We start from the raw sequence: 12,593 nt of genomic DNA, 5'->3' as shown, positions 1-12,593 counted from the left end.
ATGTCAAAAATGGTAGAGCGCCTGCTTAAGCAGGATCAGTTACTCATCCATTTATTTTATGGGCTTTTAGTGCGCATTCTCCTTATATTATGGAGCTATATCCATGACATTTATATTGACCCAAAGTATATGGATATTGATTATTTTATATACACAAGTGCAGCCAAGTACATTACAATGGGAGAGTCACCATACAGACAGGAGACTTACCGATATACCCCCTTGCTTTCACAAATCCTAAAAGCCAATGTGTATATAAGTAATGCACGTGGAAAGATTATATTTGTTATATTTGACATAGTAATTTCATGGCTTATTTCTAAATCCGTGAGTTATCGAGAATATCGGCTAATCAGTGCATTAATGTGGCTTTACAATCCTGTGATTATAGCTATATCCACCCGAAGAAGCTCTGAATCTGTTATCGTTTTTTCAGTGCTGTGTAGTGTGTACTTTTTGAAGCGAAAGGAGTATTTTTAAACTGGCTTTTTCCATGGGCTGACTGTTCACTTTAAGATATATCCTCTCACTTATTCTCCTCTAATAAACTTTGCACTGGGAAATATTATTTTAACAGTGAATAGAAGGCAATCAAAGTTTCTGCTAATGACTAATGTCACTTTTCTCTCATTCAATGCTTCCTATTATAATTCTTATGGATGAGAGTTCTTAGAGGAAACTTATTTTTAGCATGTATATCGACAAGATCCAAAACACAAATTTTCAGTTTTCTGGTGTATTATCTAACATTTTCATAACATTTCAGTCCTGGGGTACATACCATTCATTACCCAGAGCTTTTGCATAATCTTTTTTACGCACAGATATTAAAGCCTGGTAAGTTTAGAATTTGGCATGTTTGTCATTGTTTATTCTTTTGTCACTTTGAATAAGGTTGTTACCGCGCAATACTTCCCTTTGTACTTTAGTTTTATACCATTGATTTGGTATGATATTGAAATTCCTGTTCATTCATGGGTTCTTATGTTTAGTTTTTGGATTCTAGGAATAATGTCATTTCTACTTCCTATCTATTTACTAGAATTTCAGCATTTAAATGTTCAATTTTTTGTATTTTTAGGATGTCTTTTTTTCTTCGTATGTACTTGCTATATTCTTGAAGTAATGGTGAAATCATATATTCCCCGTGATAGAAGCAGTTGGAAAATTAAATAATCATCAATGTACGCTCCCAAAGCTTAAACTATATTAAAGGGATTTTCGCAATCAGGGACGTGACTAATAATTTAATAAATAAACGTGTTTTTAGCTCAAGTTTCGTGATTTCGTGCAATTTACGACGAGAAATTTTTTCAAACATAATTTTGTATTGGCTTTTGAATGATTCCTCGAAAGGGCTTTCTGCCATCGCATAGGTACAGGTACAAGGGCTATCAAAGGTATGCTGGATTATCTGTTTTGTGACTGTCCTGCATGCCCTATTTTCCTGAGATTCTCTTGTTCACTAGTCCAATTATAATGAATTGGTTGAGAAATTAATGTCAACGATCAAATTTCATTACTGTTTACGAACTTGTAACCCACTGCTAGTTCTATCCTCGAATGGCCAACGGGGTATTAAAACAAGGTAAAGTATATAGGCTTAAAAATCAACAAAATTGGCTGCAACAACTATTTTCTGCATATATGGCATCTTTTTTATTTTTTCCGTTTTTTTCCTCCTCATCTAGCTGGGCACTGGAAAATCATAAAGAACTGTATAATGCCTCATTTCAAAAGAAATTGTAACATCTGGTGGCTATTGTAACTAAAATAAAATAGTTTTTGAAATTGAATCAATTTAGACAAAAAACTGCATTTTCGTTCCAACCTTGATGAATGACGTTATTATTGTTTGACTTGGAACCATATATGACGTAATAAGTGAATTTTATAGACGCTTATCTTTAGACAAGATAATAATATAAGAAATAAATAATTACAAGAATCAATATTTTACAATAAGCTATCTTTTTCTATAACACTGTAGTAAAAATTGGTTATTTTTAACATTATAAAAGCATTTATGAACAGCATTTCTAGTAATGAAACTAGAAATGTTGAATTAGTTAGAACGGCGGTTCCATTTACTACCAAATCTAAATTTTCTATTAGGTATGTTGGTCCTGAAGTATGGAACAGGCTTCCGGCGGAAGTAAAAGGTAAGAAGGTTCTTGAGGAATTTCGTGCTTCTTTGCGATGTATTTGTTTTAACCAGTAATGTAGGCACGTATAAGGTGATTAATCTGGGAGTTAGCATATGCTTGTGAATGTTAAAAGACAAAAATTTTCTTGTGTGTTGATTGAGGTGATAGTCGGTATATGAAAGGAAGCATGATGAATCATAGAGTGTGAGTGTTGAATTCCTCTATGTTCCCTGTAAGAAAAATGTATTATCCTTAGAATGTTGATTATTTGTTTAGTAGGGGTAGGGGGGGAGAGGAGGAGTCAGAGAGTATTATTTCCCCGAGGAAGTGTATTAGTGTATAAGTAGTTCAAGTGTTCCTTTTTTTGGGTCATCCCAAATACGCTAATATGCGTCGGGACCTATTTTGATATTGTTGGTATTATGTGCAGTTTTGTTTTGTTAGCATTATATGGAGATTTGTATGTTATTTTTTTTTGTGACCCATTTGTTAATAATAAAAAAAAATTAGATATAGGTATGTAAAATGCAGTAATTCTTTTAGTGGTTTTTAAATTAATCCCTTAATAAAATTGTAGTGGCATACAAGTGTACTTATTGCGGTTTTAACGAAGGGTTGAAGTAAAAAAGAAAATTATGAACCCTTGATTATTGCAAGCTGGTGAAGCTTCTTTTTTTCTGAAGAAAAGAAGATGTCAAAAATGGTAGAGCGCCAGCTTAAGCAGGATCAGTTACTCATCCATTTATTTTATGGGCTTAGTGCACATTCTCCTCATATTATGGATATAGTATATTCTCTCCTATATATTATGGATATAGCTATATCCATGACATTTATATTGAACCAAAGTATACGGATACTGATTATGTTATTTACACGGGTGCAGCCAAGTACATTACAATGGAAGAGTCGCCATACAAACAGGAGACTTATCGATATACCCCCTTGCTTTCACAAATCCTAACAGCCAATTTGTATATAAGTAATGAATGTGGAAAGATTATATTTGTTATATTTGACATAGTGATTTCATGGCTTATTTTTAAATCCATGAGCCATCCAGAATATCGGATAATCAGTGCGTTAATGTGGCTTTACAGTCCTGTGGTTATAGCTATATCCACCAGAGGATGCTCTGAATCTGTTATCCTTTTTTAAGTGCTGTGTAGTGTGTACTTTTTAAAGCGAGAGGAGTATTTGTTAGCTGGCTTTTTCCATGGGCTCACTATACACTTTAAGATATATCCTCTCACTTATTCTCCTCTAATATACTTTGCGCTGGGAAATAGTTTTAACAGTGAATAGAGGGCAATCAAAGTTTCTGCTAATGACTATTGTCACTTTTCTCTCATTCACTGCTTCCCATTATAATTTTATGGATGGGAGTTCTTAGAGGAAACTTGTTTTTATCATGTATGTCGACAAGATGCAAAACACAATTTTTCAGTTTTCTGGTATATTTTCTATCATTTTGAAAACATTTCAGTTCTGGGGTATATACCATTCATTACCCAGAGCTTTTGCATAATCTTTTTTACGCACAAATATTCAAGCCTGGTAAGTTTAGAATTTGGCATGTTTGTCATTGTTTATTCTTTTGTCACTTTGAATAAGGTCGTTACCGCGCAATACTTCCTTTGGTACTTCAGTTTTATACCATTGATTTGGTATGATATTGAAGTTCCTGTTCATTGATGGGTTGTTATGTTTAGTTTTTGGGTTCTAGGAATAATGTCATTTCTAATTCCTGCCTATTTACTAGAATTTCAACATTTAAATGTTCAATTTTTTGTATTTTTAGGATGTCTTTCTTTCATCGTATGTAATTGCTATAGTCTTGAAGTAATGGTAAAATCATATATTCCCCGTGATAGAGGCAGTTGGAAAATTAAACAATCATCAATGTACGCTCCCAAACCTTAAACTATATCAAAGGGATTTTCACAATCAGGAACTTGACTAATAATTTAATAAATAAACGTGTTTTTAGCTCTAAATTTCTTGATTTTGTGCAATTTACGACGAGAAATTTTTTCAAACTGACTTTTGTATTGGCTTTCGGATGATTCCTCGAAAGGGCTTTCTGCCATCACATAGGTACAGGTACAAGGGCTATCAAAGGTATGCTGGATTTTCCGTTTTGTGACGGTCCTGCACACCCTGTTTTCCTGAGATTCTCTTCTTCACCAGTCCAATTATAAGGAATTGGTTGAGAAAGTAATGTCGACGATCAAATTTCATTACTGTTTACGAACTTGAAACCCACTGCTAGTTCTATACTCGAATGGCTAAAACATTCGACGAAGAATCTTTCATTTTTTTTTTTTTACTTGCATGAACATTACGTGGTCAATCGAGCATTTTTCTTGGTGGTGGGTAAACACCGGCCACCATTTTTAGGTTTAAAAAATAAACAAAGTAAATCTTAAAAAAGAATCTTTTTCGGATTTAGGCGAAGAAACTATACAAGTAAACATGTGTTTAAAAAAAATTGGGTATTAAATATAGGTTTTACCTCACATCAAACAGTTCGTGGTAACGAACTGTAAGTAAGGAGCGACCCGGCTCAATGGTAACCGAAACTTTTAAAAACGGAATTTTGATGTCAATAAATGTATCAAAAGAATGTGTTTAAAATGCTGATTCTAAATATATAAATTTTATTAAGTTTAGTATTACTCATGAAAGGCTACGAGCCTGAGAAAATTAACTCGATTTTTTAAAGAGGGGGGAAACATCCCCTACAAGTGAAAGAATTTTAATGAAAATCACACCTTCGGATTCAGCGTATCAGAAAACCCTATTACATAGGTTTCAAGCTCATTTCTGCACAAATCTGCAACTCTGTAGTTTTTGCCAGAAGAAAAATATACGAATATAGAAGTTAGTTACGTAACTTAAATTGTAAAGACATCCATTTAGCAAAAAAAAAGTAAAATTTTTATGCAAATAAAAGCTGCATTAACTAAAAAACGATCAGAAATTAAATAAAAAAAACAAGTTTTTTAAACTGAAAGTAAGGTGCGACATTAAAGCTTAAAACGAACAGAAATTATTCCGTATATGAACGGGGTTGTCCCCTCCTCAACGCCTCGCTCTTTACCCTAAAGTTTGACTCTGTCTTACAAATTTATTTTTTAAAACAATAAAAAACTTTAGCGTAAAGAGCGAGGCGTTGAGGAGGGGACAGTCCCTTTCATATACGGAATAATTTCTGTTCGTTTTAAGTTTTAATGTCGCTCCTTACTTTCAGTTTAAAAAACTTGTTTTTTTTACTTAATCTCTATCAGGGACAGATCCAGGAGGGGAAAATGCCCGAGGCGGCACACCCGGGGACGGTAAAACAAGCTAAAGAGCAAATTACAAAGAAAACTTGCCGAAACAAGACCATATTCAATGTTTGTATTTATCTAAATTACAATGTACAAGTGTTTTGTCAAGCATAGTTGCGTGCTTTTAGTAGCCTCTGGTCTTTCCGTCCTGTTTTGCTTTAAGGGCTCATTTGTGCATTAAGATGATAGAGCGATGTAATGGACACGGGTGAAGGTTCAACGTTTGTTTGTTGTCCAGCTACGTGGGTATACTTGGTAGACCCTCCCTTTTAACAATTTTAAGATTTTTCAGGGACATTAATTCACAAAATGAAGGGAGGTAATGATTTTACTATTTTAAAATGAAGACTAAAAAAAATGTATTTCTTATGTTCGAAATCTGTGGAATATATTCCAGCTAACGTGTTCTAATGACACAGTGACACATTTATTTCGTCTAATCATTTGCAGTAAAAGTCATACTTACGTCATTACTCCACGTCGAAACAGTTCTGAAATAAAAGTGGTAAGCTTTAAGCTACAGAAACTAACACTAATTGTTTCTCAGGAAACTTAGCATAATCATAACTTTTTACACATTTTTTTTTAGTTTACATTTAACGCTAAATCGACTCAGTGGCAGTGAAAGAGGTGAATAAAAAAGTGTTTCTAACGTCTAAAAGCCCGCCATGATTGGTATTGTGACTGATTTTAATGGTCTTATAACGAATGTCTTGCAATGAAAGGAGAGACAGTAGGAAGAAAGTTATAACGATATAGTTACATCGTATAAGTTATAACCATATATGACGTAATATCTGGTTTGCAGCGGTAGTCACACTCATCATGTCTGTTCTGTCTTTGTAGGGTGAACTTCGAAAGGTTAGATTTTCGTTCTTTTTTCTTTGTCTTCTTTTTTTTGTTTAGCACTGAGGACGACTTGGCAGAGGTCCTTGTCAAAATATTTGCTTATATTTTGTTTTCTTCATGGTTTGCCTGGCTGATAAAATCCTCGTTTTTTCACCCTTTTTGATTTTATTTTTCATTTTGTTAGCTTCATTCCTCTCTGAGTTTCATTTGTCATATATGACGTAATAAGTGAATACAAATTGTATACACGCTTATCTTTAGACAAGATAATAATATAAGAAATACATGATTACAAGAATCAATATTTTACAATATGCTACCTTTTTCTATAACACTGCAGTAGAAATTGTTATTTTCAACATTATAAAAGAATTTAGATATAGGTATGTAAAATGCAGTAATTCCTTTAGAAGTTTTGAAATTAATCCCTTAATAAAATTGTAAGGGAATACGATCATACTTATTGCAGTTTTAACGAAAGGGTGAAGTAAAAAAGAAAATTATGAACCTTTGATTATTGCAAGCTGGTGAAGCTTCTTTTTTTCTAGAGAAAAGAAGATGTCGAAAATGATAGAGCCCCTGCTTAATCAGGATCAGTTACTCATCAATTTATTTTATGGGCTTTTAGTGCACATTCTCCTCATATTATGGAGCCATATCCATGACATTTATATTGAACCAAAGTATACGGATATTGATTATGTTATTTACACAGGTGCGGCCAAGTACATTACAATGGGAAAGTCACAATACAAACAGGAGACTTATCGATGTACCCCCTTGCTTTCACAAATCCTAACAGCCAATGTGTAAATGAGTAATGCATGTGGAAAGATTATAATTGTTATATTTGACATAGTAATTTCATGGCTTATTTTTAAATTCGTGAGGTATCAAGAATATCGACTAATCAGTGCGTTAATGTGGCTTTACAATCCTGTGGTTATAGCTGTATCCACCAGAGGAAGCTCTGAATCTGTTATTCTTTTTTTAAGTGCTGTGTAGTGTGTACTTTTTGAAGCGAGAGGAGTGTTTGTTAGCTGGCTTTTTCCATGGGCTGGGTATCAACTTTAAGATATATCCTCTCACTTATTCTCCTCTAATAATATACTTTGCATTGGGAAATAGTATTTTAACAGTGAATAGAAGGCAATCAAAGTTTCTGCTAATGACTAATGTCACTTTTCTCTCATTCACTGCTTCCTATTATAATTTTTATGGATGGGAGTTCTTAGAGGAAACTTATTTTTATCATCTATATCGACAAGATTCAAAACACAATTTTTCATTTTTCTGTTATTTTGGATTTTGCATAATCTTTTATACGCACAGATATTCAAGCCTGGTAAGTTTAGAATTTGGCATGTTTGTCATTGTTTATTCTTTTGTCACTTTGAATAAGGTTGTTACCGCGCAATACTTCCTTTGGTACTTTAGTTTTATGCCATTGATTTGGTATGATATTGAAGTTCCTGTTCATTATTGGGTTCCTATGAATAGTTTTTGGGTTCTAGGAATAATGATATTTCTACTTCCTGCCTATTTACTAGAATTTCAACATTTAAATGTTCTATTTTTTGCATTTATAGGATGGCTTTCTTTCTTCGTATGTAATTGCCACATTCTTGAAGTAATGGTCAAATCATATTCCCCGTGATAGAAGCAGTTGGAAAATTAAATAATCATCAATGTACGCTACCAAAGCCTACAACAAAGCAGTAAACCCAAACAACAAACCAGTAATACAGCTTCTGCACTAGACATAGTTTAAAGTATTGTTTTACTTTGTTTCTAGTTTGACAAATATTAAGTCGTTTTAATTGGCATTGTATTAATATGCGTAATGTGTCCTTTTTCCGTCTATGCTATGGAAGTACACTTCAGGGTTTTGGCGATGTAAAATTTAAATTGCTTATTTTATTTTTTTCAGTTTTGTCTATTATTTTAATAGTTTGTAATTGCAAAAACCATTTATTTAAAGAGTCTAACTGTCAACTCAAATATTTCACAGAAAAGCGCTGCATGGCAAGTTAAGTTCGTAAGATTTACTCCATACTTTTTTTGACAGCTTTAGTTCAGCTAAATAAATATTCTGAGCATTGCAGAGATGAAAATAGCCCAGACTGTCTTAATATTTATTTTTACAAGCCTATATTTAGTCTTAATGACAGAATTTTCTTTGGTTTCGTTTATTCCTTGCTTTAACTTCAAGGCTGTTATTACTTTTATTAAAGACTTCAAAGCGACAAAGTTTTTGTAGTTGTTTACAACTACAAAAAACATTTCTTTTTACGAAACAACAGAATATTCACGTAATTTTCTATTCTGCTAGCATTTCACTCTGTCAAAAGCTTTTCCTCTTTAGTATCTCATATTTGATATTTTATGGATATTGTTCTTTTTCCTTTTTCAAGAAGAAAATAGGAAAGAATTTATTAATAAACCCTAAAAACTAATTTGTTTATCATAAAATCAAAAAAAAAGTATCAATAATATTTATAGATAAATAGAAACCTAAACCAGCGGAACCATACATATTTACTAAATAGACAATTAAATAGATAACAAACCCAAAGTAACGAAAAGATCTAAAAAAAAACAAAGTGACAAAAATGTACGAGATGGAAGAAAAAGAAGACAACACTTCTTGGGGAAATGATAACTTATCAAAGGGTCAATAAAGTATAGAAAAGGTTTTTCACTAAAACCAAGCCCAGCTTGATGCAAATAAAGCTGTAAAAATCGAACAAACAACAAGAAAAGATAACCATAGCTTGTTCAAGCATTTCCAACTTCAGAAAGAAAAGATATGTCCCACATTGGGAGTTATCTTTTCCATGAAACAACACTAATTTCTGATGAAGGTTCTATTCTTGAGTGGTTGCAGGGCCACTTATACTCGCTGCCTATCATAGAGACCCATCAGTGCCTCTCAATGATATTAAAAAAAAATATCAAGCAAGCCAAGCACTTAAGTAAATACTCCCCGTCCAGACAAGAAAAAAATATTCGAGATGGATGATTAACGATCAATTGTTTAGTTCAAACTACGTATTTCACAAAAATAATAGCACTGAAAAAAACGAAGAAACAGTTTATCAACCAATTTTTTTTTAATCTTTCCTATGAGTTTCCGTGTAATAGAAATAAATAGTAAGGTTTCAATTATATTACCAAACTTATCAAACTTGAACATGAAGAAATTACTATCAAAATACAAATATAACTTTAATTCCCGGAAATCTCAAAAGTTACAAGATTTTTATTTAGCAGTAACTTTTTCTGTTTTCATTTTCATAACTATTAAAAAAATGTTTTAAAATAGTCTTCGGCTTCAAACTGATTCAATATGCTGTCAGTTGCTGTGTGGATCGGATCAAATGTACTCTCAGATGCTGTGTAGACCTTAGGGGGTTAAATGAAGTCATATTAAAAGATGTGATTCAGTTACCCCGGGTGGACACAATCTTGGATTAACTAAGAGGATCAAATGCTAGACAAGTTTCAAGCTTAGAGCCGATTAACTGCAAATATATTCATATCCAGATGATAAGTATAAGCCAACAGTAATCTTGGAGTATGAGAGGACGTTCACGTTTGAAAGAATGCTTTTCTCCTTGTCTTTTAGTCCTAACAGTTTAAAACGACTTATGAATTTAGTAGTGAAAGAATGGACACAGAAAAGCTAAAAGTTGTGGTACCAAAATTGGCCTTTTTTCAATACTTCATAAATCAAAAAAATATTTCGCAAAATCCAAAATCCCTTTCATAGAAGAGCTAAAGTCAACAAAAGATCAGCAAAACAGTATGTTACTATGCGGGCTATTAATGTATATCAGGCGCTATATCAAGAACTAAGCTGCAAAAGTTAAAGCTTTAACAAATCTTTTAAAAAGATTGAGTAAATTTAAATGTCAATCAAAGGCATTAAAAGCTCTTAAAAACCTTAAGAAAGTTACTGAAAGCACTAGAACTTAAATTACAAGACGTTTTCAAAAACATTCTGCTTACAAACCAACGCATCAGCAGAGGGTATGGGAGCCTTATTACTAAATATAGAAACTGATGGCCAGGAACCGATAATCCAATATACGAGCCGTGTCTTATTGGAGGCAGAAAGACAATATTCGACGATGGAAAGATAAAAAGTGTTCAGCAGTGATCGTGTACACCAATTATTTTCACTAATCTCTACTCGCAATAAAAGTTTACCTTACGTGTAGATTGAAAATTCCTATTTTGACAACATATAATAAAAAATGGCACAGCGAAATTGACGAGATAGCTTCTAAGCTATAAGCCTATGAATATAACCCTATGTATACAGAAGATCGTACTAATATATCACCCAATTTTCTTTAAAGAAATACGGAAGAAAACGACCAATTACCAGTCACAAGAGCCTTAGATAACCCCATTGACAATACAAATATCCTGTCCAAAACACATATATTATTAAATCAAGATAAGGATGGATTTTGTGCAGATATGAAATCTTTCTTAGTAAAAAAGAAATAAAAATTCTACCATTTATCCCAAAATCACTTGAAGGAGAAATGTTACATATGTTGCATTAAGTAAGGGGTTACCACATGCAAGAAGCAAAAGCGATTACAGATATCACATTCAGTAAACGGTTGCCACATGGGAGAAACAAGACAATTGACTTAATAAAAATACATTTCTATTTTCTGAAAATATTTAAAAATGTAAAAACATTCATTCAAGGATGCAAAGAATGCACAAGACAAAACTCACCACCAAAAAGACCCCGCCCACAGCTTGGGGAATAACGTATATCAAATGGGGTAGGAATTCCCATTCTAATTCCCTGTTTCCGAAAAAGAGAATAACTTTGTATTAAATATCCAAAATTAGCATAAATTTTGAAACTGTAATCTGTGTTTGAAGTCCAAGATCTTATTTAGATTATTAAAATTTATTTACTTTACAGTGGAAAATGCAATTCTCAATCTAAATAGGTTTAATTAATGAACATGGTTGAACTTTACACTAGTAGATTGAAATTTCTTCCCTATCAATTCTGACTATCCCGTCATTTAAATTAATATGTTCAACGGAAATTCAAACTAAACAGTGGAATTATAGCAGAGAAAAGAGAAATCTAATTATGTTTTTACTCTGAAATGAGTCAAATTTACTTTTCTATAAAATGCAAACAAAAATCTTATCCAAAAATGTTTTCAAGCTTATATTCATCTCTGTTTTATGATTATTCAGGTTTAGCTCGTGAGCCAACACTTCCATAAGCCATGATCATTAGTGGAAACTTTTATCTCTGAACGGGAAAAGGATCGGTTCCACCTTATGATAAAACTTCTGATTCGAGTTTGCACATCTAATATTTTTGTTTCTTGGCAATTAGGAGATTAAATAATAGTTAGTGAATTTCCTATTAGCCCTCAAATACTCAATTTCAACGGTTTTAGCTGTTAAAATTCAGTTTGTTTAATAAACGTTAAATATAATTTTTGTTGAAAACCAAACTTTCTTTAAAATGTGGAATGACTCCAACAGCAGATCATGGAGGGGAAACCCACACTAATTAGAAGCTAATTTTTTTGCATATTATGACAGACACTCTTTAAAATTAATTCAAACAAAGAAATTCACCAGGTGGACTTTGTATCCACACTTTAAGCATTATTTGGGATTCCGATGCCTTTTTCTACCAATGGCCAGGTTGTAAAGAGACTTTAACCATTATCACCTAATAACTGACTTTATTGTTCGGTACTAAATAAAATCATAGCCCAAAGATTACCTGGGACTGTAATTTTCTTACGCACCATCCACCAGTAAAAGCTTCGAATAAGAGAAAGTACTTTCCAGAGTAGATACAGTAAAAGAAGTACATAATATGAATAAATCAAAAACGTGGTGAAATGTCTTTAAGTTAAGCTCCAATGGACATGCAACAAGTTTAACGTTCAGTTTATTTTGACTGACTTTTTTCAGTGATTAGTATATAGTCATTGGTAATCAAAAAAAAGGTAATCTTCCAGTTTATGACAAATAATAAGTCGTTTTAATTTGCATTACATTAATACGCGTAATGAGTCTTTTTTCCATCTATGCTATGGAAGTTAACTTCAGAGTTTTGTAAAGAGACTTTACAGGGCCAGGTCGTAAAGAGACTTTAACCACTGCTTTCCCAGGCCAAAACATAATTTGTACTGTACTGAAAAAAATACAAATGAATGTGCATTGTCAGCTTAATATACATACACTGATATTTAGTAAT

General features: G+C 32.6%; 1 protein-coding gene and 2 pseudogenes across 1 annotated transcript; all 3 read left to right on the top strand.

Moving 5' to 3' along the window:
- On the top strand, positions 1–1,176 carry LOC148943018 (uncharacterized; annotated as a pseudogene).
- A 957-nt stretch (positions 1,177–2,133) lies between these two features.
- On the top strand, positions 2,134–3,305 carry LOC148943017 (uncharacterized). The gene is made up of 2 exons (XM_089102421.1): positions 2,134–2,162; positions 2,966–3,305. Exons 1-2 carry the CDS (start codon positions 2,134–2,136, stop codon positions 3,303–3,305), a joined length of 369 nt encoding a protein of 122 aa, XP_088958547.1.
- Positions 3,306–6,886: 3,581 nt separating this feature from the next.
- LOC148943016 (GPI alpha-1,4-mannosyltransferase I, catalytic subunit-like) lies at positions 6,887–8,010 on the top strand (annotated as a pseudogene).
- The last annotated feature ends 4,583 nt before the right edge of the window (positions 8,011–12,593 follow it).

Source organism: Artemia sp. Qi Xiang Cuo, chromosome 16 (genome assembly GCF_049724085.1).
Source record: "Artemia sp. Qi Xiang Cuo chromosome 16, ASM4972408v1, whole genome shotgun sequence".
Taxonomy (NCBI): Eukaryota; Metazoa; Arthropoda; class Branchiopoda; order Anostraca; family Artemiidae; genus Artemia; species Artemia sp. Qi Xiang Cuo.
Note: the sequence above shows the minus strand (reverse complement) of the source record. Positions and strands in the feature narration are given on the sequence as shown.

Coding starts and splice junctions, on each gene's coding strand:
- LOC148943017 (XM_089102421.1), top strand. CDS start 2,134: ATGGAACAGGCTTCCGGCGGAAGTAAAAG. Junction 2,163..2,965: donor GCTTCCGGCGGAAGTAAAAG/GTAAGAAGGTTC, acceptor TTATGGATATAG/CTATATCCATGACATTTATA.